Here is a 27,703-nt window from a genome sequence, read left to right on the forward strand (position 1 = left end):
CTGTTTAAGGATTCATATTCAGCTCAGAAGAATTTATAAGAATCAGTATAATTGTTCTTTGGGACAAAAATCATGTTGACCAGTAGTGTAATGTATTTGACAAATAAATTATTAAAATGTTTATTTTATTTGAAATTTAAATGTTTGTTATTTCATTTGATTGACAGTTGTAACGTGACTAGGATAGTGCGTAACATTTTGGGCATGATTAATTTTGTTAACAAGTGTGATAGTACTTGTAGTGATAACGCTGACAAAAAATCATCCATATGTTTATTACATGCGAAAAACTGTTATGTGCTACTTTGTATGCAGCAGTATTTGTATGTTAATTTGTATGTTAACTGTTATTTGTTATGTAACGAAATATCTATTATACGATGTTCGTGTAGTGCAATACAAATTTGTTTCCATTGCTTTTTTGTTAAATATTACTCAGTCGTATGTAATAATACAGAATAAAAGCATACTGTTTGTATTTGAAAACATATATGCGTTCGTAGACACTGTTAAACTGCTGTATTAACAATAGAAAAATAAAATAATTTCTATCATACCTCTCGCTCTAATAGTCTGAGGCTCAGACTCTGAGCTCGCACCCGGCAAAGGAAAACGCCCTTACGGTTTCGTTATCTCTTGAGTAAGCGAGGGAGTAAAACTCGTTCCCACGTCGTGGTAACCAAAAAACTAGGAAGCGTGACGCAACTTCAACCGTCAAAAATTTCCTTGTATGGAGATTTCATAGCATCCCCACCAATTTCTAGGCTTATATAAACCCGTTGATTTTAACCCCCGGGGGATTAGAACTGTACCGTCGCCTTTAGAGTCAGGCGCGTCACGTTCTTGTGAGTTGGTCATTACGTTAGTAAGATCGGGCTAAAGTTCCCTTTTGAATCCAGTTAACCTTGTAGTAAACCGTGAACACTTTATTTGTATTCCGGCTAGAATTATTACTTTGGCATTATTCCGTAAAATCCACTCGCAACCCCCGCATCGCCAGTGCGTTAACACCGAGCAGCTATTTATTTCGGTAATAGGTATTATTTCATTATTACTTACTACTACTCGACAACACTACACAACACATTTGTAACTAAAGACTGATTAATTATACTGTTATTTTATAAATCTATGTAGTTCTTTTTGAATCCATAACACGATCCAGAAATCTGTAGTATTATCGATATGCTAGTTTCCTCTAGTTTAGAATAATATCAGGTCGATCGTTCCTACACTAATGCAACTTTACCGATCGAGTTGTATTAATTATAAATTCAAAGGTTACGAGGCACTAACTAACATTTCCTAACGTCTCCCAGATTTCGCATCAGGTTCGTCCGTGCATTACACTTTTCCAAGAGTATTTCCAACCCAGTGACTCTCCGATTTCGCATCGGATTCGTCCACGAAACTTGGCCAATCCTGCGGCTCCCTGATTTCTCATGAGGTTCGTCCGCATCCTAACAGCTCCTTGATTTCGCATCAGGTTCGTCTGTACAGATTTTCCACCCCCTCGCAGCTCCTCAGTTACGCACTGAGTTCGTCTGCAAAATCACATCCTAGTGACTCCCCGGTTTCGCATCGGGTTCGTTCACGAATTTCACCTACCTGCGGCTTCCTGATTTTGCATCAGGTTCGTCCGCTAGTTACTCCATTCCTAGAGGCTCCCTGATTTCGCGTCAGGTTCGTCCTCGTTTTCAAATATCCTAGCGACTCTCTGGCTTCGCGTCAGATTCGTCCGCGCACCTTACTAATAAACTGATACCATATTCCTTGGAAAACCTAAACTCGCCGGTCTTTCGTGTTGTTACGGCCCAGGCTCGTAACAAGTTAATGAAATAATAAAAGTATATAATAAAGTATTTTCCTTCTCTTTTTATATATAAATAAAGTTATTTCTTTCTGATTTGACAAGAAGTCTTTTGCAATTTTTTATAAGCATTTCTGTAACAAAAAAATGTGCAGTACCGTGAAATATGGTTTGATTTTACACTGGACTTTCTTTTTTTAAGATAAATTTGAAAGTATGTATCTCGAAACATTGGTGCAAAATTAACGGATCTCTTCATGATTGTTTAAATATACTTAAACATTCATAATATATTAAAAATTGATTTTTAATGACACTGTTTTGACAAATATCTCGAGAGCAGTGTTGTGCAATATTTAATCCAATTAACGATTAACAATTGCAATTGACATATTTGATTATATATCGCCATTAACAATTAAATTTTTTATTTGATCGATGTATAATCGCAGTGAATAATTGAATTCGATAATTAATTGTAAATTAAATTAATGATGAACTAATAAATTTGAATTTTTGCGTCCCGATTCCCACTTTACGTTTCCGATTGAGTTCCGCGCGCTAGTTACAAATGTGCAAACTATTTTATTTCGTCACTCTCAGACTTGGAGAAATTTAATGTTAAAGAAAAATCATATTTCTCGCACACAAATAAATTTTGCAATGTATCTATAGAAATATTCAATTGTTGCATGAAAATATGCTGCACACTTTTCTAAGTACGCTAATATCACTATTTAATACATTATGAGTGATAAAGTATATTTCTACCATATAACATTTGTATGAACATTTATTTTATAATTTCAGTTTCTCGTGAATGTATTCTATGTATACATGTATATACAGGGTGTTCAACTACTAGTGGGAAAAAATTTAAGGGGTGATTCTCTGAGGCAAAAGAAGACGAAAATCAAGAATAACGAAATTGCGACAAATGCTTCGTTATAAGCGTTTAAAAATTGACCCAAATGATGGCAATCCGCACGCACGGAGTGTCAGCGGACCACGATTCTTAAGGGGCATGCAGTCACTTTAAAGACTCAACGATGTGCCGGAAAAGTAGGTAGAACAGCAGTCTACTTACCCCGTAGAAAATGGTGATAACTTGTGACCGCGGTATTTGAGTCGAATCCACTTGTATCGCATTAACTTTGATTACTCGATGAAATTTTCAAAAAATGTAAATATCTTCTTACGAATATTATCGAGTAGAGAAGCTTAATGCCCCCTCTAGTTGTCACGTACAACAATTGTTCTGTCCACGAAGATCCATGAAATTAATCCGCACTTGCACGTACACCACACAAAGTCCGCGAAAAGTATCTACACACACTGAGTGATTGTCCCGTCCGCGAAAAATGTCTACACACACTGCGCGATTGTCCCGACCGCGAAAAATGTTCACACACTGCGCGATTAATTAGACCCGCGAGCGGTTCCTCCGTTGGGTTAAACACTCTACCCATTACACAAAACTAACACACAAAATAATTAATTTATAACTATTTATACTAATTTCTAACATGCAATAATTAATAAAATTTACAATATTTAATAAAACCTGCAATAAATAATAAAACCTACAATATTTAACAAAACCTGCAATAATTAATAAAATCTACAATATTTAATAAAACCTACAATAATTAATTTTCACTATTTATAACAGCGACGTATGCTACACTACTAAATAATCACTACGTAATCGCTAAATAAACTAAAACTACACGTCGTTGAGTCTTTAAACTTATAACTAATAAACGAAGCATTTGTCGTAATTTCGTTATTCTTGATTTTCGTCGTATTTTGCTTCAAAGAACTACCCCTTAAATTTTTTCCCACTGGTAGTCGAACACCTTGTATGTATTCATGTTGCATAATATGAAGTATTTTTTTTTTATCGAGAGCTCTTAATTTTGCAACAATTGAGTTGAGATACTTTTAAATTTATTTTAATAAATAAAGGTGCAGCGTTGAATCGAATCATATCACACGGTAATGAACATTTTTCGGTAAGGTAACGTGTATAAAAACTTACATCAGAAATTGTTTTTCCAGTTAGAGAGAAGGTAATGTATTTGTATGTAAGTAGAGGAAGAAAATTAGTTACTTAATGTTATTATTTCGTTGACTTACCTTACATTAAATTATTTATTTTGTTTAATTAAATTTCGATTAAAAACTAATATGTTATTTATTACCAATTGATGTAACTATCGATTGATGATTAATGATTAGTATCTATGTATAATCAAGAATTAACGACTGATTTTGTTAATGTTTTTAATCGTGAGTATTAATTAATCAACTTAAATAAAAAGTTAACTGAATTAATGCCCAACAAAAGCTGAAAATGGGGCGCGAAATGAAACAAAAGACGGTGTCGATGCTTGTGTTCACGACGCACGTGTCTGAAAAGCTAGGTTTTGAAAAGCAGTACACGAGATAACACGTTTGTTGGTACAATTTTACTTACAAAATTTATTTTAAAAATTTGTACAATAAATGTAGAGTCATTAATTAATGAAGTGCAAAAGAGATTAATTGAGAAGTGCGATCGTTTACGTTCGACCGACTCATGTTTCTCGATTGTTTCGTCGTCCGATAGTTGGACAATCGATGGCCGTCTACGCAACGACAATCGTTCGTCTTGTGTCGTCCGACAAAAACGCTCGTGTGGCCCCGGCCTAAGTAGCGCTGTATCCCTACGCGGCCACGATCGGCTCGAAATTCTTAACTGTCTCATATATGCGAATATCTCATGAATACCTGGGTAACCGGGTAATTTTTGTATGCCCTAATGTCTCACGGGTAATGATGGGATTTGGAACGCTTCGAAACTGTCTTGAATTCGAGCGACAAATTGAAATCGCTTCGAATCTGAATCGGAGCTTAAAAACTCTTGAAAGTTTTGAACGGATTCAAAGTATTGAGTGGATTCAAAGTCTGGAGCGGTATTGGAAGTCTTGAGCGTCTTGAATGTGTTGAAATTATTGATAGGTTTTGCAAGCTTAATGAATATTCAAGATCTTACAGGCTTTTTAATGATGTACTTTTGTTCATGCAGTATAATTGACATAAGATATTAAAGAATGTCCGAAAATTTCGAGTTGTCATACAGTGGGTGTAAAAAGTATTCGCACACCCTTTAAAACGGAACAACTCTATTAAAATTGGTCCAAATGACTTGAGTTTTTTTGTGAAGTTAGAGACATTAATTTACCAAATGATGTGAAAAAAAAATTTGAAAAAGTTGCAATTGGTCCGAAACGGGAAGAAAACATTAAAAGTCGTGTTTTACAACTTTTTAATCTGAGGCTATAATGAACATTTAATAAATACATATCGAAGTTAGTTATATACATGTTGAACATTTCATCAAAATCGGTTAACGTTGCTACGAGATACAAACGATTAAAAATGTTGAAAATCGCAGTTTTTCCCGACTTTCGATGTACAACTGTAGTAAATCTAACCATTCTCACATCTTTTGATGTCTGTCGCTTGTTTCTGTCTTAACCGATTTCAATGAAAGTTTCAGTATGTACATAACTAGCATAAATCTTCGATATGTATTTATTTATTAAATTTTCATTATAGCCTCAGATTAAAAAGTTGTAAAACACGACCTTTAATATTTTCTTCGCGAGTCGGACCAATTGCAATTTTTTCAAATTTTTTTTCACATCATTTAGTAAATTAATGTCTCCAACTTCACAAAAAAACACCAGTCATTTGGACCAATTTTAAAAGAGTTGTTCCGTTTTAAAGGGTGTACGAATACTTTTTACACTCACTGTAGATACATTCATTGTTTTTATTATTCATTTATTCATGTTTTTGGGCAGGGGGGGGAATTGAGGAGGAAAATGTAAAAAAATTGAGAACGTTTCCCAATGATTGGGACACAATTTGTGTAAAAATAAGTTTATTGCTTATACATATTGTTTATTAGATAACAAAGTTGTATTTAAACTTAATGTAGTGTGGGACACAGTTGAAAGGAAAATACCAAACAGCGGTGGTTGCTGAGCCCGTGCGTCCCCTCCATGCGCCCTTGGCGCAATACTTAGAAGGGAATTGCCGCAACCCTCTGACGATGGGGGTGGACGGTAGTTCGGCAACATCGCGGACTTTCCCGTCGGTTCCACTTTCCTCACGCGGTTCCGAGAAACCATTAAGGGGACTTTCTCATTCAAAATTGAAAAAAAAGACACTTTTTTAATATTTTTTTATAAAAAAACTATTATATTTAGAAACATAATTCCGTTTGTACGCTATTATATATATTATTAAGAACATAAAGAAATTTTTTCTAGCACTTTTAGTTCACCACGACCGCTGTAGAGGGCGCCTTCCAAAAAGCCACGTTTTAATCGGTGCGACACTTTGCAGACGTCCTGTAAAAAATTAAGTAAAAATTCAAACGGGATTCTATTCGTGAGACTTAAAACTAGACAATAAACCTCTAAAAGTTCATAAAACTACCCCCCCCTTTTTTTATACAGGGGTGAATTGCCCCCAAAAAAGAGTGATTTTTCGAATTTTTCGGAAAAATATGTATAAAACGATAAAAAATACAAAAAATAAAATATTTTAGAGGTTTATTGTCTAGTTTTAAGTCTCACGAATAGAATCCCGTTTGAATTTTTACTTAATTTTTTACAGGACGTCTGCAAAGTGTCGCACCGATTAAAACGTGGCTTTTTGGAAGACGCCCTCTACAGCGGTCGTGGTGAACTAAAAGTGCTAGAAAAAATTTCTTTATGTTCTTAATAATATATATAATAGCGTACAAACGGAATTATGTTTCTAAATATAATAGTTTTTTTATAAAGAAATATTAAAAAAATGTCTTTTTTTTCAATTTTGAATGAGAAAGTCCTCTTAAATCCCCGCGCAGAGGTACCGTCCTGAAGTCTGGGGTTTAGGACACGTCGATGGTCATGCGGACCCTTCCAAGGTGAATCTCCTGCACATTTGGTTGCCAAAGGCAATAAACTTATTTTTTTACAAATTGTGTCCCAATCATTGGGAAACGTTTTCAATTTTTTTACATTTTCGTTCTCACAGTCCCCCCCCCCCCAAAAAAATTAAAGAAATAATAATTATATGTTGTTTTAAGAAATAATTAATTGGAAATAAAATTTTCGGTTATTCTTTAATTTCTTATGTTAGTGATACTGCTATAATAAAAGTAGCTTGCACAACCTATAAAAAATCTCAACGCTTCCAAAACTTCCAAGGCGCTTAAGACTTCTAAGACCATTCAAAACTTCGAATTTGTTCAAGACTTTAAATCCGTACAAGACTTCAAATCCGCTCAAGACTTACAAGAGTTTTAAGCTTCGAATCAGATTCGAAGCGATTCGAAGTTTTCATCCGTGTATTCCAAATCCCATCACTACTCACGGGTACCCGGGTATCTTATGAAATCACAGTTCTAGTAGGAACGCGCATATACAGGGTGGTCCACGCAACTTGTTCACCCTCAATAACTTCTGAAGTATGTATTGTATGAAAAAACTTTTTATAGAAAAGTTGTATGGTTTAGAGGGATACATTATGCAATGCATATATTTTTTCGTACTTGGAGGCGTTTCAGAGATGTGAAGGTCGACATCGTTTTTTTTTACATGGAATGCTGTATTTTTTATGCCAAAATATCAAAAAGCGTTAAATTCTAAGTACAATAATACTAATCTTTATTAGCCGTAAACCTAATAATTAACGAATAATTTCACCTTGTTTCTTGAAAATGGTCTGTGATTGATCGTGGTGGAGAATTTCTGTGACCACCACGTTCACCAGATCTAACGCCGCAAGACTACTTTCTATGAGGTACATTAAAAGATATGGTGTATCGTGAACCAACAATAACACCAGAGAATATGAAAGAACGAATTCGTGAAGCATGCAATATGCTTGCTGCAGAAATAATTCAGAGTGCAGTATCTTCGTTGATTACATCAGCGTATAATGTGAATGGACACCATTTCGAACACCTACGTTAGTGAATGGAAGAAGTCTTACGGAAATCTTTGCTGGTATTGAATCTCCAACTTGATATTATGGACAGACCATTTTCACAGATCATTTTCTAATCATTAGGTTCACGGCTAATAAAGATCAGTACTTTTTTACTCAGAATGTAACGCTTTTTGATATTTTGGCATAAAAAATATAGCTTTCCATTAATAAAAAAACGAGGTTGACCTTCAAATCTCTGAAACGCCTCCAAGTACAAAAAAAATATAACCATTACATAATGTATCCCTCCAAAACATACAACCTTCCTATAAAAAGTTTTTTCATAAAATGCATATTTTAGAAGTATTTCAGGGTAAACAAGTTGCGTGGACCACCCTGTATATAGGCATTTAAATGATCTCTTTAAACAATTACTTTTATTATTGATGTTAGTGAAGTAAATAATTTTTATAGTATTTTTATTTTATTATTAATAAGTATATATTCATTATTTTATAATAAATATTTACTCTTTAGTTTCTAATTTCCCTTACAATTGTATAATGTTTAGAATTTTATATATGTATAACTAGCATTTAAAATCTGTTAACATTTTCCGAAGTACTATCGTTTAGGAGTAATAAAATCGAGTCCCATATGAATTCAGTTGAAACTGAATTCTATTGTCATCAATGAAATAGTAAAAGAATTAAATATCGCAGTGCAAGTAATATTTAGTTCATTTTATTTATATTACATGTATAACATTATCGTACTATATTTTTTTACTTTAATCTCTACCACAATTTCGAGTTTTTTCTTTTATATTACTGGTTTGTTGTTCTTTTATTGCACCCATTTTCCCCTTTCTCTCTATTTTATTTCTCTTTATATTCTGATTACTGTTCCGTACTGCATTCTTACACCTCTTATGTATATACCCACTATTCTTAGCATCTAATAGTAACAATAAAAATAAGTACGCGTATGTTTCTATTAAAAAAAATGTATATTCTCAAAAGCATATAAAATAATACGTATAATTTCAGGCACAATTTTCGATGACACGTGGCTCTTGGTGTTAATATCATCTTGTGTGGGTGTGATTTTCATAGGGGTAATGTTGGCGATATTGCTGCTGAAATGCAAATTGTAAGTAAGACAAAGATTTTTTCTTTTTACATGGAGGAATAAATAACGAACGTGATCGAAATTGCGTAAACATGTAGTCTATATTCCCAAAACGTTGTTCTATAAGTTTGTATAAAATTATAGCATTAGTCATTTTTATTTCAAATTTACTCGTATAAAACTACTAATTTAATGCATTAACTGAAGAAGTATCCATTCGTACTTTATTGCTTGAATCTTGATGACTGTTGATGAATTTTTTCGTCTTATTGCAAATCTACACATCATTTTGGCGACAATTTGGAAAAGTTCTATCTACGTCGGTGGTACATTTTCGAAGAATTTACAGATGTTACAAACAATAGGGTCACAAGTACTATAATTTATTCAACAATAAGTCATACACTAAACTGCTACAGACAATCTGTTTTATATTTTGGCAATAATTATATACAATGTCCCGTGGAGTGTAATACTATTGAGTAAAGTGTGATTCCGAAAATTTTGTTAAACAAAGTTTCGTTTTCGAAAAAGTTGATACAGCGTACATTTACAAAATGTATGATTAATAAGCCGCAGCTGAACAATGCTGAACAATACTTTCGCCACCGTCATCACTCTCCACCGAAGCTCTTATCAACGGTGTTTTACCTATTGTTTCGCTTATACAGACCCCTGTTTGCTAGATGTATGCGAGCTGTTCGCAAACTTTTCATAAGATGTATGCGAATTATTCGAGATCAACAACTGCTTCCATCTCTTCTACGGATGTTTGCGAACAGTTCGTCACGAATTCGCGTCTGGAGCGATAAAATCCGAGGAAAAATCATATATTTTGTATATGTCCAAATGGTGCCCCGAAGCTTCGAGGTGAAGGCAAGGACCGAAATAATAAGTGGAAATGCCAAGTTCTGTATTTCTCATTAGATTTTCACGAAAACGACGCCAATCGATTCCTTGTGTATTTTCAGTGAAAATGACACCAAAAACAACACAATTCGGGTAATAATTAACGAAACTACATGAAGTATTGATTGGCATAATTTTAAGCTACAAACAGTTCGATTTATGTGATCTTTGGTATAATTTTAATCGGAAGATCACCAAGAAACCATTAGGTCTCACTTCCATATCGATATGGGGTCATTCTACTCGAAGTTGGATACTTTTTGGAATAACATTTCGGATTTTCTTCATATTTGGACATGTTGTACCTAATCTTTAATGATATATACACGGATCTAAAAGGTTTTTTAAAAACTTTCTAAATTGTTGATTTTGCAGTCATTTAAAATATAGTGTCAACATTTGTTCAATAAATCATAACTGTTGAACTAACAAAACTAATCAAAGTGAGTTTTGTGAAATTATTAATTTTGAAAAATTGTTTCAGGTGAAACAAATATTTTTTAACCATTATTTTACAATTATTGTAAAGAATGGATAAATTTAGAAAATCACGTTCACTTTCAAATAATCTTATGAAACGTAATTGACGTTAACACTACTTGTACCGCATGGCTAGGCCTGTCGAGCCAGTCTGCTTCCACGCAGCGTGAACTTAAAATTCTTTTTACATAGCCAAATTTGAAGTGTCCATATTTCTTAAAATTTGTCATAAAAAAGACCAATAGGACTATATCCCAATTTTGTAAAATTTTTCAATAGTGCGCCATTATTGTAAAATTGAACTTCTTTAAAGCAATTGAAAAATAAATGGTGAAAAAATTTTGTTTTCAAAATTAATAATTTCACAAAGCTCATTTTGATTAGTTTGTTAGTTCAACAATTATCGTTTATTGAAAAAAGGTTGACACTATATTTCAAACAACTGTAAAATCGACGATTTAAAAAATTTCGAAACCTTCTTTGAGATACGTTGAAACAGATATCATTAAAGACTGTAACACATCCAAATTTGAACAAAATTCGAAATGTTACTCAAAAAAGTGTCCGACTTCGTGTGGAATTATCCTCTGATGAAAAATAAACAGTTTAATTTTCTGATAAAAATGTATCGCCCTAGCGACCATTATGGCTTACCTAATTAATTATTAATATGTATAAAAAAATTAAAAAATTGATCTATAAGTATCACATTTTTATAACTTCTTTTCCTTATTAAAATATATAAATTCTACAATGCATTTTATATCCATGATAGATACTAATTACCAGTAATGTTAATAAACATTGATTATGGTCGAAAGAAACTAAAGCAAAATTCCTGTCATCGATACTTGTTACCGGTAATAAAAATAAAATTACAGTCATTAATGTTACGTTGTTACGTTATTCGTAAACAAGACACATTTCCGTCACCAATAGTGGTTATTCGTAACCAAAGACAATTTCCGTCATCGATACTAGTGACCAGACAAATTTTAATCATTTGTAATGAAATCAAAGCCATTATAATTATAATATTCGGAGCCATTATGTATTGGAGCTTGTACCACTATGTTTTCCATCTATTGCTCCAATGCATTTCGGAAAATTCCACTTATCATTAAAGTCGGCATCTATTTTTCACCAAGCTTCAGGAGTTCTTGGCACCCAACAGACAGTTGAAAGAAATTAGAAATGAAAGTAGATCAGGGAATACAATTCTATAAATAATAATCTTTCCACCTGTATATATTTCTGAACTTCTTTATTCAACGCTAACCACGTGTTAAGTACTATTCGAGATACTTTGCTTTCATACTTTAAAAAGGTGGATTGGCTAGTGAAAGAATCGCCTGTAGCTAAAAACCGCAAACTTATAGCCAGACGTTCATGTACTGAAATAGTAGATCTATAATTAGTGTCCCGCTTTGCTATTGTTGGTCCTATTAATGACAATATCATTTCAAATTCACCAGCTGACATTCGACAGATGTTTTTGAAGCTAGTTTGATCCTCCATTCTTAAATCAGCCAAGAATTCCGTAACACTATATTTTTGGCGGTTTTTAATCAATTTTCTCTGCCACTAACGTCGTTTATACTTTTTCTTTTGAGTTAGCAGATAGGTAACCATAAAACCAGCACAAACTAACACCTGATCTTGCGTACTCATCATTTGTTACAGAATTTAAATTAATCGTATCGACATTTTAAAAAAAATGTTGAGTTTAATAAATAGCAAGTGCACAATGAATACAGACAACGAAATAATTACTCCCAAGAAACTGACTGACTGGTGCAATAGAATATTTACAGGTGTTCGGCAACTGTTCGCAAACTGTGCGCAAACATGTTACAAGCAATGTTCACGAAAAAATCGAGTAGTGGTTACAAAATGTTCACGAATATTGTTTGCGAACAGTGTTTGTGAACTGTTCGCTGGTGAGTAGGTACGCACTTTTAGGAAGAGTTCGTGGTAATTTAGTACGAAGAATCCAGATACATATTAATGGGACGTTGTTGATGGATCTTTATGAACTGAATCCGAATTTGCAAACTGTTTTCTTTCCAGCACGTCCAGTTTTAGAAAAAATTAAGTTTGAAGAAATCACTTTTTAAAAAATTTCAAATCTTCAACTTTGTAGCTGTGCTGTGCTTTTACAATAATACTTATTTAATTTCTTTGGACAGGAAATAATTCTCTGGACACTTCCGAACAAAATGATATAAATTGTTATACTATTACACACATCTAAATATGTATAAATAATGTTCAAAGTAAACAGGACACTGAAAACGCACCAATTTTTGCTGATATTCTTCCATTTATTGCACAAACTAAAGGTCTAGGAGAAAATCTAACCACAGCACGTTACATAGCAGACTTTTTTCCTCCGGACGGTATCAAGGAAAGATATAGAATCTGTTTTGTTTTCAATATAAAACCGAAATAGTTCTGCAAACCACGCGGCCGCAACAGCGGCAATTCTTTCAAAAATTGAGTTTTTCAAAAACTGCTGGACGTGCTGCAAAGAAGCGGTTTGCAGATTCGCATTCAGCTCATACAGATCTATCAGAAACGCCTATTGAAAATTGCAACGTTTTCTACGTGTTAAACAGTGTTCCTATTTCTTAAATTTAAGACAGCCTATGATTTATTTCCAGCAATAAGTCTAAACTACAAATTTTTATCTCAATAACGAACTACATTCACTTTCCGTTAATTTTCTATTGCAGTACCTTTTCGTTTACATGTTATTTGAAAAAGGCATTTACGTGGTCCTTATCTTCTTGCTTCAAATAATTATCATTTTCGATTCTGTTTAAGAGAAAACTGTGTATTCGTCTTTTTACGTTACACGTGATTTTCTTTCATTTATGCTTCATTCATTATTCATTTTAATTGACTAGCAAAAGATGACAAAAAGTTTTATGTTATTTGTTGCCTTTTTCATTTGTCACTCTGCGCAGTTTCCTTCGATGCATGCCGACTTGCTTGTTTGTAATACAAGTACAACGCGTAGCCAACGCTATCGCGGTGGTTCGTCCGGCAGGCTCGCGCTCTGATTGGTCGCGGTTTTTCGTTAATATCTCCTTAACAAAGCGTCAGAGATTAATTTTCGTGTTCCAAATCGCCTCACAAGTCACCCCTTTCAAAGGCCCGCGATCATTTGGTTACACCTTATACAGGGTGTCTCAGCTAACTTAATCACCTCGAGTAAAGACTTAATGGTACACTTTATGAAAATATTGTGGCGTGAAACATAGATGGCATCAAGAGGAACATCTTATAAGGTACGTGCTTTTTTTGTGGGTATGGCCATTTCAGAGATTTCAAGTTCACCTTATGTTTTTTTAACGGAATGATTTTTTTTTACCACATCTCGATAGAGTATCAAATTCTGAGTAAAAATGTGTCGACCTTCATACGTCCTAAACATAATAGTTAACGAGATATTTACTAAATAATTTATAATACGTACTTACTATCTGAAAGTTATAGGTACTCAAACTGATGCCCCTCAACATCAATACACCGATTTCATTACAGTGATTATTTTGTAAATATCTCGTTAACTATTAGGTTCAGGATGTATGATGGTCGACACATTTTTAGTCAGAATTTCATACTCTATCGATTTATGGTTCCAAAAATACGTCAAAAAAAATACGTCACTCCGTTAACAAAAAAACAACGTGACCGTGAAATCTGTGAAATGCCTCCATCCATAAAAAAGGTACGTACCTTTTAAGATGTTCCCCTTGATGCCTTTTATATTCCCCGCCTCAGAATTTTCATAAAGTATACCGTTAAGTCATTATTCGAGGTGATCAAGTTAGTTGAGACACCCTATATACATTAGGCCGTGTGAGAGCGTGGCAGTGTTTCTCGAGGTTAGGCGCGAGGTTTAAAATTACCTAATATTGGACTATATCTTTGATCTCTTAATATATTTAACAGTCTGAGCTGAGTTTGTTCTTGACAAAGTGACCATACTGAAAGTTGCGTTTTTCCTTTTGAAACAGTTATTGAAATGCTTCAGACTTCAAGGCACTCATATCGCGAATATCAGTCCAGCAGTTTGAGGTGTATGGGTATTATCCAGGGGTGTGCGGGTCTCGTCGTTTCGGTCTCGAGGTGGGGCGGAAAAGTTCGGTCGAGATCAAGCGAGATCTCGATACTGTCGCCTCGTACAAAATTCTGAAATTTGGGGACCGAAAATTGATTCGGGCTGTTAAGCATATATGGGCTGGCTTTCTCTAACGCGGACTTCTTGTTCATGTTTATAGATCAAATCAAGCTTCGCGTCCCGAATCTTTTGAAATCCCGAGCGAGACAAGAGTATCGAGATCTCATCCGATCTAACCGAAATGTTGACATCACCGCTCGAAGCTCGAGTTTTTGAGTATCGGTCGTTTGCACACACTCCTTGTATTATCAGTGAAACTGTGAGGCAAAGAGGGTATTGATAAGTATTGGATCATCCGGAATGTTCATATCGTTTTAATAACAAGGCTACAATCCGTATTGTTCAATTTATGTTATATTTTTATTTATTACTTCTTATACAATTGTTTTCCATTTTTTAATTAATTTCATTGTGCCTGTTATACATGATCTTGGATAGTATTAGCTAGAAAAACTTTTCAACCTCTTTATAGATAGATTTTGTTTTTGATTTTTTTTCTTGATGCAAAATATTCTAGTGACTTGATTTTTTTTTTTTTTAAGTTTGATAGAACATAATGAATATGAACTCTGTGCTTGTTCATACGTTTCGTCGGTGTTTACTGTTTTACAAAAAATAGGAAGGAACGACGAATAACTTATACAAGAGATACGTTCAATTCACACTAGCGCATAGTATACTGAACAGTTACGTTTGATAATATCGCTTTAAGCGCCTCCATTTCAAATCTACTTATAGTTTATAAGGGTGACGGGGGAAATGCGGGTCAGTTTATAAAAAGTCAAGATATTTAATCAGTTACCCGAAATATTAATTAGTACCTTCGGTAATTCTTTAAACAAGTAAGCAACAATTAAATAAGCGCGACCTTCTGTATGTACCATTAACTCAAAGTAAACTACAACATTTTCCTGTACAAATAGGTCTGGCCTACATTGCCTGTATTAAGGTAATAAGGGATTAGGGTAATAAGAGCCATCTATAGGAGTCGAGCAAGTCTTTAAATATAATAAAATATAGAAAATTATTTAGCTACAAACAAAGTTAAAATCTTGCCTTCTACGTAATACTAAAAGCGAAACAATTATTAGAGATCCGTAAGGAAGAATACAATAAGGGTACTGAACGGAATACCAATTTGACCAACTACTTTATAGTATAAAGTTTATACATCCTTGACGAACCAGATCAGTCGCAATTTTTCAGTCTTTTAGTAGTCCAATTACCCTTGTTAGCAGTCCTTTTCTAAGTTCTTGACATCTTTGGCAAAAAAAGAAACTGTCGTTATTTAAAGTCTTTGTGGGTTAATAGAAGCTTTTTAACTCTCATTACCACCACGGCCGTTAAAACATAAAAATAAAAACATTTTAATTATCACAAAAATGTAATTCTTGTGACCAAATTTAACTATGGATCATTAAAATTAAGTCTTAACAGAATATAATAGAGAAAGATTTTGTACTTATTTTATTTTCTAAAGACGTTCTTATCTAAGAACACTCTCTATCACTGGTACGAACGTGATTGGTAACAGGAACCAATGTTTGGTATCATCGGTGCTGGGACGGGTACCTTCAAGCGAGAATACATCTCCGTTTGATTTACAACGTTACTAACACCATACTGGCACTTATTACCCACTGGCCTGCATTTCCCTCGTTCCTCCAACCACATAGTACATTCTTTACAATAACTATTATGTGTCGCTGCGTTAGTGGTATCTCTTTTATAAGAACTACTTTAAAAGTGGTCAAGTAACAAGCAGTTAACAATTGTTCCACTACTTAACGACGCGCGATTAGTTAGTGATAATTTGATATCTTGAATTCTCATAATTTTACGTCTTGTATCCTATTTTAAAAAATTTTGTTAGTTTTTAAACCGTTTGTAATGATTATTCTACAAAATTTATTTTCGTTATATGATATTTCCCTTAATACCAAATAGTTTCTGTACGAACAAGTTCTTTGAATCTTCAGTTTCCAGATATTGCAACGTTTCCAAATAGTTCAGATACATATATTGCGCAAGATATTTCTAAAAATGAGAGGCAACTTCAGGTGGTCGCATCTCTACTTCAAGAGGCACAACGAAAAAATCGATTTGTTTCTTTTAATTTTCTTATTTAAGTTTTAAATAAAGAAAGTTTCAAAGATGAGCAATTTTTCTACTTTACACCTATATAGACAGAATGTTTCTATTGTATTTATGCAAAAGACCAAGTCGATGGACCAAATAGTTTCCTAAAAGTCGTAATAACCAGTTAAAAAAATTCAGTTTTCAGACAAACAACCTTAAATTTATTGGTGTGATATAATGAAAGTTTTAAATACTGGAAACTGCTAGACCCTGAGTTGTAATCATATGTTACGTATGAAAACACTCTTGTGACCTCTTAACCCTATCGGGAGTTGGAATGTATTCGGCCAGATTACGTAATTGCCCGCGGAGTGTTATGACGTGGCTAGATTGTCTTGGAAAACAGTTTCCGTTGAGAACAGGCGTGTCCCCCACTACTTTTACACTCGATTTTCGGGATATAAAAAGAGACGCGTACAACTCATCCACGGATAATACTCATACCCCTCAAAGCACCCCTTCGATGTACCGCAATGATACATCGCTTCTGTATAAATAACATAAATCTTCGATATGTATTTATTCAATGTTCATTATAGCCTCAGATTAAAAAGTTGTAAAAAAACAACCTTCACTATTTTCTTCGCGATTCCAACTAATTGCAACTTCATCAATTTTTTTTACACATCATTTAGTAAACTAATGTCCCTAACTTCGCAAAAGTTAACGGCTGATGACTTATTTCAACAAACTCTTAACGAAAAGGTAAATGGCTGTGTCATCTGGCAAATGTTATCGCAGTGGAAACGCAATGGGGACACGTCTCTCGGCAATGCCGAGCGGCTTTGACGTCTGGAAAATGCCGAAGTAATGGGGACTTTATTGGGTATCAGGTAACATCTCCCCTCTCCGAGACCTGGCGTTGTTACTGTAGATAGTGAGCCTCGCCGTGACGTCAATCTGACTTGATCGGCTTGGTTCTTTACGGCCCGGCTTAAAATCGACTTGAATCTGACTTGGTTACCCATCACTAGTCATAAGATGTCTCGTATTTAGCAAACTGAATATTAAGGCGGACATTACGAGTTATCTGCTCGTTGCACTTTGATGGAATCTCATACTGATAGCTGGACGAATTTAAATTAGTTGTGTCTGTTACAGTGTCAAGGTAACAATGTATCGCATCAGCTTATAAGAAAATAAATGCACATCGAAGTTCAGGATAGGGGGAAGCAAATCCGACAGTAGTAATATTACACTAAGGAATCGGAAACATTTTACTATTTGAAAGCCATTATCGTACAATATTTTAAAAAAAATCATTTTTGTGACTGTGGGCCGTGGAACGGGTGTTTATGAATTACTTGGGACACAAAATTTACTTAAACTACCGGTACCTTTTATTACTATGTTTTCTACACTATTAGAATTCTAACTATCGTTTTATCGGTTCACGTAGTTTCGTCCGCTTCGTATCGTGTCGCGGCCTCGACTGCCGCAAATCCGTTGTGAATCGAAATTCGCTGTTTCGATAACGGTTATATTGTTTCTGTTGTGTTTGGCACGTGCCGTAAACATAGACCTTTTGTCTCTGGACAACCGTTAGCCTGGTATGCCTCGTGCCGCCACATGACAATTTATGATAGCTCGTAGTTTCAAAAAGTAAAAACTACAGTGAAAGTGAAAATAAACTTTCACAATGAATGACGTGGCCTTAATAATTCTATTAAAGGCAAGAAGTTAAAGACTGAACTTAGAGTGAACTTAGAGTTACTAACGATATTCTTCCCGTAACTGTAACTAATGTTATAATAGTAAACAAAGAAGTGATTTATGTATATCCAAAAAAGATTAATGTCTGGGAAGTAATCAATTCTATATTTGAAAACGAGAATAAAATACAACTATGCACGTGGTACAATGCGCGTTTAGATTGCCACATTTGGGTGTAAAAAGTATTCGTAGACCCTTTAAAACGGAACAACTCTTTTAAAATTGGTCCAAATGACTTGAGTTTTTTTGTGAAGTTAGAGACATTAATTTACTAAATGATGTGAAACAAAAATTTGAAAAAGTTGCAATTGGTCCGAATCGCGAAGAAAATAATAAAGGTCGTGTTTTACAACTTTTTAATCTGAAGCTATAATGAAAATTTAATAAATACATATCGAAGATTTATATTAATTATATACATGTTGAAAATTTCATCAAAGTCGGTTAACATTGCTACGAGATACAAACGATTAAAAATGTTGAAAATCGCAGTTTTTCCCGACTTTCGATGTACAACTGTAGTAAATCTAACAATCCTCACATCTTTTGATGTCTGTCGCTCGTTTCTGTATTAACCGATATCAATGAAAGTTTCAATATGTACATGACTAACATAAATCTTCGATATGTATTTATTAAATTTTCATTATAGCCTCAGATTAAAAAGTTGTAAAACACGACCTTTAATATTTTCTTCGCGATTCGGACCAATTGCAACTTTTTCAAATTTTTTTTTCACATCATTTAGTAAATTAATGTCTCTAACTTCACAAAAAAACTCAAATCATTTGGACCAATTTTAAAAGAATTGTTCCGTTTTGAAGGGTCTACGAATACTTTTTACACTCACTGTATATTGTGAGGCAAAATGTTAGGTTTCAAAAAAGGAGAATACGCTTTCATGATGAATGAAAGATGATTATTCCGTTCTGGAAACGGAAAAGCAAAGTACATAATATGACTTTCAGAATATGTGAATTTTAAATGATGAAATACAATAATATTCAAAAATGTAAATGCAGCGAGAATAAGAATTTAGATACGAATGGAATGAATATTACAGATTTGTATCTTTCATGTTATTCAAGATTGGGTCATTCCACGCGAAATCGGACATTTTTTGGAGCACCATTTCGGATTTTGTTTAAATTTGGATATGTTGTAGTCTTTAGCGATATACAGGGTGGCCCACATAACTCTTAACAGCTCAATATCTCGAAAACTATGCCATGGATTTTAAAGTTTTTGGTCTTAAATTGCATGAATCTGAGGGACCTTTCTAACTACATAAACCTGAAGTGGCCCCCTTCCCCTTTAAGGGGGGGGGGGCGGGGGTATCTTTATAATTTTAAATGGCATCTCCTATAAAACGTTACATATTTATATTCTACAGGAAAGAACAAGTAAATTTTGTCTGAATCATTTTTTTGTCAGATATTTCCATGATGAGATATAACAGTTTGAAGTTTCGACTTGTAGGTACTCACTTGAAGCGCTCGGAAATTACGTTATTGAATTATACGCGCTTGAGTTCTTTACTTATTCGTGAAGAAACAAAAACAATAATATTTACAATTCTTGAGCGTCCTCCACATTTTGCAATCATCACCAGACAATTTTTGAATGAAAAATTTGGGAACAAATGAGTAGGTCGTGGGGAACCTCAACAATGACCTCCTCGATCCCCCGATCTAACACCTTAGATTTTTTCTTATGGGAAAATGTAAAGGACAAAGTTATGTTTGAACCGCCGACGACAAAAGAGAATATGGAACAAAGAATACGTGACGCTTGCGCTTCAGTGACTCCTGAAATGTTAACAAATGTTAGAACTTTGATGTTTCAAGTAAATAAATGTTTACAAGCCTGTGGTGGACATTTTGAACATTTAATTTAAAGAACATTTTATTTCTTCACGAATAAGCAAAGGACTCAAGCGCGTATAATTCAATAACGCAATTTCCGAGCGCTTCAAGTGTACCTACAAGTCGAAACTTCAAACTGTTATATCTCATCATGGAAATATCTAACAAAAAAGTGTTTCAGACAAAATTTACTTGTTTTTCCCTGTAGAATCTAAATATGTAACGTTTTATAGGGGGTTCCATTTAAAATTATAAAGGTACCCCCCCCCCCTTAAAGGGGCAGGGACGCCACTTCAGGTTTATGTAGTTAAAAAGGCCCTTCAGATTCATGCAATTTAAGACCAAGAACTTTAAAATTGATGGCATAGTTTTCGAGATATTGAGCTGTTAAGAGTTATGTGGGCCACACTGTATAATCCTATATCGAAGGATTTTTGAAAATTTTTTAAATTGTTCATTTTACAGATGTTTGAAATTTAAGGTCAACCTTTTTTCAATAAATGATAGCTATTGAACTGACAAACTGATCATAATGAGCTTTATATAAGAGTACCGAATAAAAAGCAATTCAGTTAAAAAAAGATATTTTTTAAAAATTTATTTTGCAATTGTTTTAAATAAATGCCCGGTTTTTATATCCGGGAACTATTTAAAAATGTGAAAAATGAGGATAAAGCCCTATTTGTCCTCTTTATGGGTACATCTTCAAAAATATGGATACTTTAAAATTAGTCGTATGAAAATTAATTGACGTGAACGCTGTGTCCAATCGCACCTAGAAGTGCGGTACTAGCAGCATCCCGGCGGCTATACCTGCTATTCTTATACATATATGAGTATGCAACCGCTGCAAGGTCTAATACCATTAATAGTTATTGGAAACTTACCCTCGTCAATGATATTAATTGCTGGACATATTTTTCTGTCACTACCTATGTTCTGAGTCACCCTGCATTTCTTTTATTGGTTCGTAGACGTATTCATCCTTTGTGAAACCCAATCACAGTAAATACATATTTGAAAAATACTAGACCTACTACAGAAACATTGCAAAAGAAGTGTCCCAACCTCGAGGTAGGAAAGTTTATTTGCTGTACTTGCTGATTTTGGAATAAACGCTGAGTGACATTATTTTGCAACATCACATGCTAAGAATGCATGCGATGGTATCGGTAGCTCTTTAAAACGCCTTGTAGCTCGTGCCAGTTCACAAAGACCATTAGAAGACCAAAGAAATCACCACAGGAATTGTTTGATTGGGCGAATGCTAACATTGAATAAATTAATTTCCATTTCAGCCCAGTAGAAAGAATATAATAAACATTCAAGATTTTTACTAGAAAGACGTGACTTGCTAAAATAATTCGTGAAATGCGAAATTTTCATACATTTATACCAACGACTATATCAGAGATTATTCTTTTATTTTAACTGCTAAAGTCTATTCATACAGTGAAAAATCAGTAGTTGTAGCAAGTATGAATTAAGTACTTATATAATCGATTATTTATTTAAGAAGACGCTTATCGATACGATTAAATATATATGTTTTAATCTAATCCCATCACAACGCATCCTCTCCCGATGAAAGAATAATCATCACCTTCTCGTGATTTCCATTGAACAATGGCGACAATGATTCTAACAATGAGTGCCATTTACAAAGAGTGAATTTTCAAACCACTATTAACGGTATTAGGCCTTGCAGCGGTCGGTATACCCCTATACGTATAAGAATGTCAGGTATAGCTGCTTCAAAGATATAGCGTTAGCCATAAACCTAACCGACCCTAAAGTTTGTGTGTTTGGTAGCCTAATCCTGTCATTTGATACGCTTGAGTTTAAAAACTGTACTCGACCGTCGTTCAGGGGCGTACGACGTCAATTTAGGATCGATTTTTCCGTTTGAATGTAATTAAACAAGTTCTGATAACGTACTAATTTCAGATTTAAAATACTTCTGGCCCTTTTATTCCGGATGGAAGCTTACGAAACCGTTCATTTCTTTCAAATATTCCAGTCTTTTTCGTTTTATTCCTTGGAACCCCATAGCTGAAAGTGGCGTACAACCCTGAATGCAGTGGGAGACAATGGGCCCCTGATGATCGAGTACTATGGTTTAAGCTTCGGCCTCGTTTATGGATAACGTTATATCTTTGAAGCAGCTACAACGCATACCGCACGGCTCGGCCGATCGAGCTTGGACGCAGCGTTCACTTCAATTAGTTTTCATACGGCCAATTTAAAAGTGTCCATATTTTTTAATATATATCCATAAAGAGGACAAATAGGGCTATATCCTCATTATTTTCAAATTTTTAAATAGTTCTCCGATATAAAAACAGGGCATTTATTTAATGGTTAAAAAATATCTTTTTTTAATTGAAATACTTTTTATTCGGTACTGTTATGTCTCCACTGTAACTAACACTTGTTGTCAGTTCAATAGCTATCATTTATTGAAAAAAGGTTGACCCTAAATATCAAACATCTGTAGAATCAACAATTTAAAACATTTTCAAAAAACCTTCAATATAAGATTATATATCGCTAAAGACTACAACATATTCAAATTTGAACAAAATCCGAAATGGTGCTCCAAAAAATGTCCGATTTCGCATGGAATATCCTTATTACGAATTTTGATAATAATATATTATAAATTCGTTTATTAACCATGGCTTTCTGAAAGTGTGCTTCTAAAATTTTGTATATGTTATGACAAAATATAGTATAACAATAACAAGTAATATAGTAAAATGCAAAATTTTACATATCTCAGAACAAGCGAAATTGGCCTTGTACCATTTACAAAACGGCCCATCTGTAGGTATTACACATTATAAGTTAAAGAATACATTGTTTGAACAGAACGTTGTATGCAATGTGTTAATATTTTCCATGATTAAAAACAAGGTAAATAATAAAAGTAATGTGATGCCGAAAGGTACAAAATAATCGATTGTCATTGTGTAGTAATAGAAGTGGTAAGAACGGGGCAATGTCCATGCCGAACGCGAGCTCTGGTGCGCAAACAAAGAATGGAAGAATTCAAAACGAAGCTGTTCTTTATCCGTGCACAACCGACGCTATGCAAGATAGCCGTGTTATGTGGGCGACTCTGACACCAAGGGGTACCACCAGACACTATTTAGAGGAACACACCTATGAAACAATCGACAGTGGACAATTTCACAAGCGTGCCTGTTCAACTACACCAACTGAACATGTAAAACTCAAGGCAATTTACCGATATTACATTCATAATTAATTTATATAGAAACATTTTTGTTTGTTATTAATTGTTGAGATTTCGATGTCGTTTCCTTTGAATCCAGAAATGTATTTTTTTAGGCATAGTTGTTTTATGTAATTAGTTTGTATAAAATGTGATATTATATCGATTAAGATAAAATTGAATGTTACGCCAGAGTTGGACGGTTAAGCGACGGCATTGATTAAAAACATGGTAATTCATTGATACTTTCATCTTGTCAATGGCAGTATATTTCACTTATCTAGCGAACTTGCAACGAAAAATAATAGAGAATAACTTGTTAAAATAGAAACTTCCAGTGGTGTTTGTCATTGGGAATGGTAAATGAAACATGTCGAAAATGAATTGCATAGAACATCAATTACATCCATTACGTGATTTCCAGTATACGTGGTTTCTTTCTTTTACGTGTGTCTTATGCATTCAAATGAGTGCAGAAAACCAGATTTCAGCTCTGTTGCAATTTTTAATTGTAAGGAATTGTTATTTCGATTGAGGATAAATTTGATGCGGTATTATGATTAAAATATTGGTCTTCAGAGAATCATTACGTTGGAGCGATATCAATAATACAAATGATTATGTCTGTTGGTATTTGCTTCAGTTTGAAGTTTATATAGAATAACAAATTTTCGAAGTCAAAACTGCAGATACTGAAAGGTATTGTGAGATGCCAGCAATCGTATCAAAGAAAGTTGTACAAACTGCTCAAATAACTTATTGTACAAAGAGTTTGTGATCTGTATATCCTACTACTCATTCTTGGTATATTCTATTGTTTTAAATAAGTTTCAGGAGCGCGAAGGAAATTAAAAATCATTTCTCAGTTCAAATACTTTAAAAAGAATTTCTTGTCACAGTATCTGTGCCTAATGTTTATAGTGAGCACTTCCTCTAATTCAAGTATTCAGAAAAAAATATTTAAGTGACAGTTAAAATCTAAAATATTCACGTTTCGTCTCATTGTGAAATGTCGCGAGGTGGCCGGTAAATATAGGGATCACAGGCCGATTCCGATGTAAATTGGGGTGAACCTTAACTATACTTACAATTAGTGAAAATTTTTTGCGTGATTTTCTCACGCCGCCCCCTAAAATTGTCCTATTAGGTAAGAAAATAATTGCTGTAAAAAATTAAGTTGATCGGATAAAACGGAGAGCTGACACATTCACGTTTAGCTATGTACAGACACTGTGTGGCTTGTAGGCTGCTTCCCAAGAAACGTAAGACCAATACAAAACGGTCGATGTTCGAACGTCCCGCTGACGTACTTATAAGTTAAAACCATAATTTTAATCGTATGCCTTCTATACCGTTATAGCAATAACAATCTTTAGAAATAAGTTTTCCTAATCCTACATTCCCTATAGTTAAGAGCAGCAACTAATATTCTCTAGCAGAACTCTGCTTTCTATTAAATTTTCTACAACACTGCACACGTTCATTTCCTTTTGTCTTTGAGTATTTTACCTTTCTAATTTTCTCGACACCGTTATATACAATAGGCAAAGATTTTAATATTTGGTAGAAGCCATGGTTGCCTCGCAGTAACTGCTGGCTCATCCTTCTGCGCTAACTTGCCTCACGCATTCTATACGAGACAATTCGAACGAAGCAGGTATCGGTCGAGGCAGCATCGCGAGGAAGCTTCGCCGTGTCTGTACATATGTAGCTTTAAAGTTTCAATAAATGTGAAATATTGTATGACCTGAAAGGTATGAAGAAATGATTTTTAATCATGGTTAAATGTTCTTCCGGAGCAAAAATATTTACAATAATAGTGCTATAGTATGATTTTTTCAACATAATAATTATTTTATAAATATAATTAACTAATATTTATATATTTTTAATTGTGTATAATAAATTTTATATATTTTATTGAAAGTGTCGATTCTTTTAGTTTCTTTATTATATAATTTGTAAATTAATAATAATAATATTCATGTTAACAACGGAGGTGTTATATATTTAATTTTATATTTAATTTTATATTTATATATAGAGTATTTTATATTTAACATGAAGGTAATATTTTTAATATGAAATGATGTGCATTATACCATAAATAGACGAAAAGAAAATGCGGTCATTGATGTTAAACACTTTTTAATACGTGCATTTAAAACCCATTTATTGTATTTACTTATATTTACTACATTATTCGGACTAACTATTAATTTTTGTACGTCATCATCATTAACAACATGTAAAGGTACCACCAGCCGTTTATATTGGAGTCAAACAAGGCCAACGTTGCCGCTTCTGGTGTTAAGTATCATAAGTGATTTTTTGCAGAATCTGCGTAATGCTACGCGACATACATTTTTATTAATTACACTATAAGCACATAAGTTTTTTATAAACTCATAACCTGCCATAAGTGTCGCTCGAACCTGGTTCGTCCGCAGATTCCTCCATAGAATCCTCTGCACGACGTTCCACAGGATCTTCGATTAATTCTTTTTCACCTTCAGTCGATGATGATGCTAATTCCACTGATTCTTCTTAATTGAATGATACAAGCAAGAGAATTTGAGTAATCAGAAGTATGACGAGTATGAGTAAAGAAACGTAATATTGGATAACACAAATTGCATAACTATGTAAAAATACACATCTGTTTCATACTTCCTTCGCCTGCACTTTTCTTTTTCTGTTGATTTACACTAACTGATTTATACCTACATGATATCATCAAACCTCTATAATTTATAACATACATGTATATCCTCTAGTCGGCGTTGAACGCTGTATGTCATGTTTCGGTACTGCTACGGGTAAGTTTGTGTGAAATCCTCTCAAATTCTACAAATTAAACTTGTGTTGAAACACAACATTGAAATGCACTTATGGACAAAACTTAATACTAAATAAATAAAGAATTATGATATTCTTAAAAGCAAAACATTCCATTGAAATTTTTAGAAACACGCAACTCTTAAGGCAGGTCCAGATACGTGTCACGCACATTGCAGAACACCCTTGAAAGGGTCGATTTTAACCCTTTCGCCTACAATATCGTGTAAGAGCCGTGGTATGTATATTGGGCCAAACATTAGAATCACGGGTGAGAGCCGTGGTACACCCACGAGCAAACTCGGCTTCCGCTAGAGGAAAAAGTGAAGTTGGCGAAGGGCCTGCTACCATTTAGTTTTGGGAGTTGCTGAAATTTATACCAAATTAACATTGGGTTTAACATTTATTTCAGTACTTGAAATAAATTTACTAAGTGGTAGGAGACTTTTCTTCTACGTCACTTCTTCCCCCAGCAGAAGCCGAGTTTGCTTGTCAGTGTACGTATATCGGGCCAAACATTCGAATCACGGGTGAGAGCCGTGGTACGTCTATCGGACCAAACATGAGAATTTCAAGATAATTGATCTCCTTGTTCACTGATGAATCGTTCGTAATTATTTATCTAACATCCTACAAAAAATTAAACCAGTTGTACCTTACACATGTATTCACATATTAGCAGACGTGCGCGATTTGCACAACTTTGAGCGCACGTCCGAAGCCGCAAATGGCTGGACGCGTAACCGCTAAGGCGTTGATTGTGGCACGCCCCGTCGGAACTTAAATCGTAGGTAAAAGGGGATAATGGATCACGCGACACGAAGGGAACAACTTCGTGCAACGTCAAACCGAACACGAGCATTCTGACACGCATCCTAGAAAATATCAAAATATCAGAATGTCTATTTGTTATCATGCCTACCCAAACATTAATTATTATGTTAAAAGAAAGAAAATTATATATTTATGCCGAGCGTATAAAAAATTCATTTTTAAAGAGTTACAAACTGATGACCCTTCCTTCTGAAGAAGGTAGCGCGTTGACAGCTGAGGGTAGTAAAACGGTTGGGCTAGTCGTGGGTCCAGGGTTGCGTTGACCACCAGGCAAAATTGACACGTAACTAAGGCCCGATGAGAAGAAGGGCCCACGCAGAGATATTTGTCATTATTGTGTATGAAATAAATAAATTATTTATGCAGAACTGTTTCGGAAGAAAAACTCAACGCGCTAACAATAATGTACATAGACAAGGATATTCCGACAAGCATAACAGTAAGAACTTTTTGTTATGAAATTATTATTAATAACTTAACAGACGTCAAAATTAGAAAACAACAAAGTTGAAATTTAAAAAATAATTTAATATTGATTTTTATTTTCATTTTTTACCTTTTTGTAATTTTATACTAATAATATA

At 34.1% G+C, this 27,703-nt stretch overlaps 1 protein-coding gene across 1 annotated transcript in view; it reads left to right on the forward strand.

Moving 5' to 3' along the window:
- Nucleotides 1-27,703, forward strand: part of LOC107190009 — a 45,742-nt gene that overhangs the window by 8,384 nt on the left and 9,655 nt on the right. Inside the window, exons 2-3 of the mRNA XM_015578725.1 lie at nucleotides 8,833-8,935; nucleotides 23,186-23,450. Of these exons, the coding sequence (XP_015434211.1) occupies nucleotides 8,833-8,935; nucleotides 23,186-23,450 (368 nt within the window). The remainder of the gene's footprint in view (nucleotides 1-8,832; nucleotides 8,936-23,185; nucleotides 23,451-27,703) is intronic.

Source organism: Dufourea novaeangliae, unplaced genomic scaffold (assembly GCF_001272555.1).
Source record: "Dufourea novaeangliae isolate 0120121106 unplaced genomic scaffold, ASM127255v1 scaffold184, whole genome shotgun sequence".
NCBI lineage: Eukaryota > Metazoa > Arthropoda > Insecta > Hymenoptera > Halictidae > Dufourea > Dufourea novaeangliae.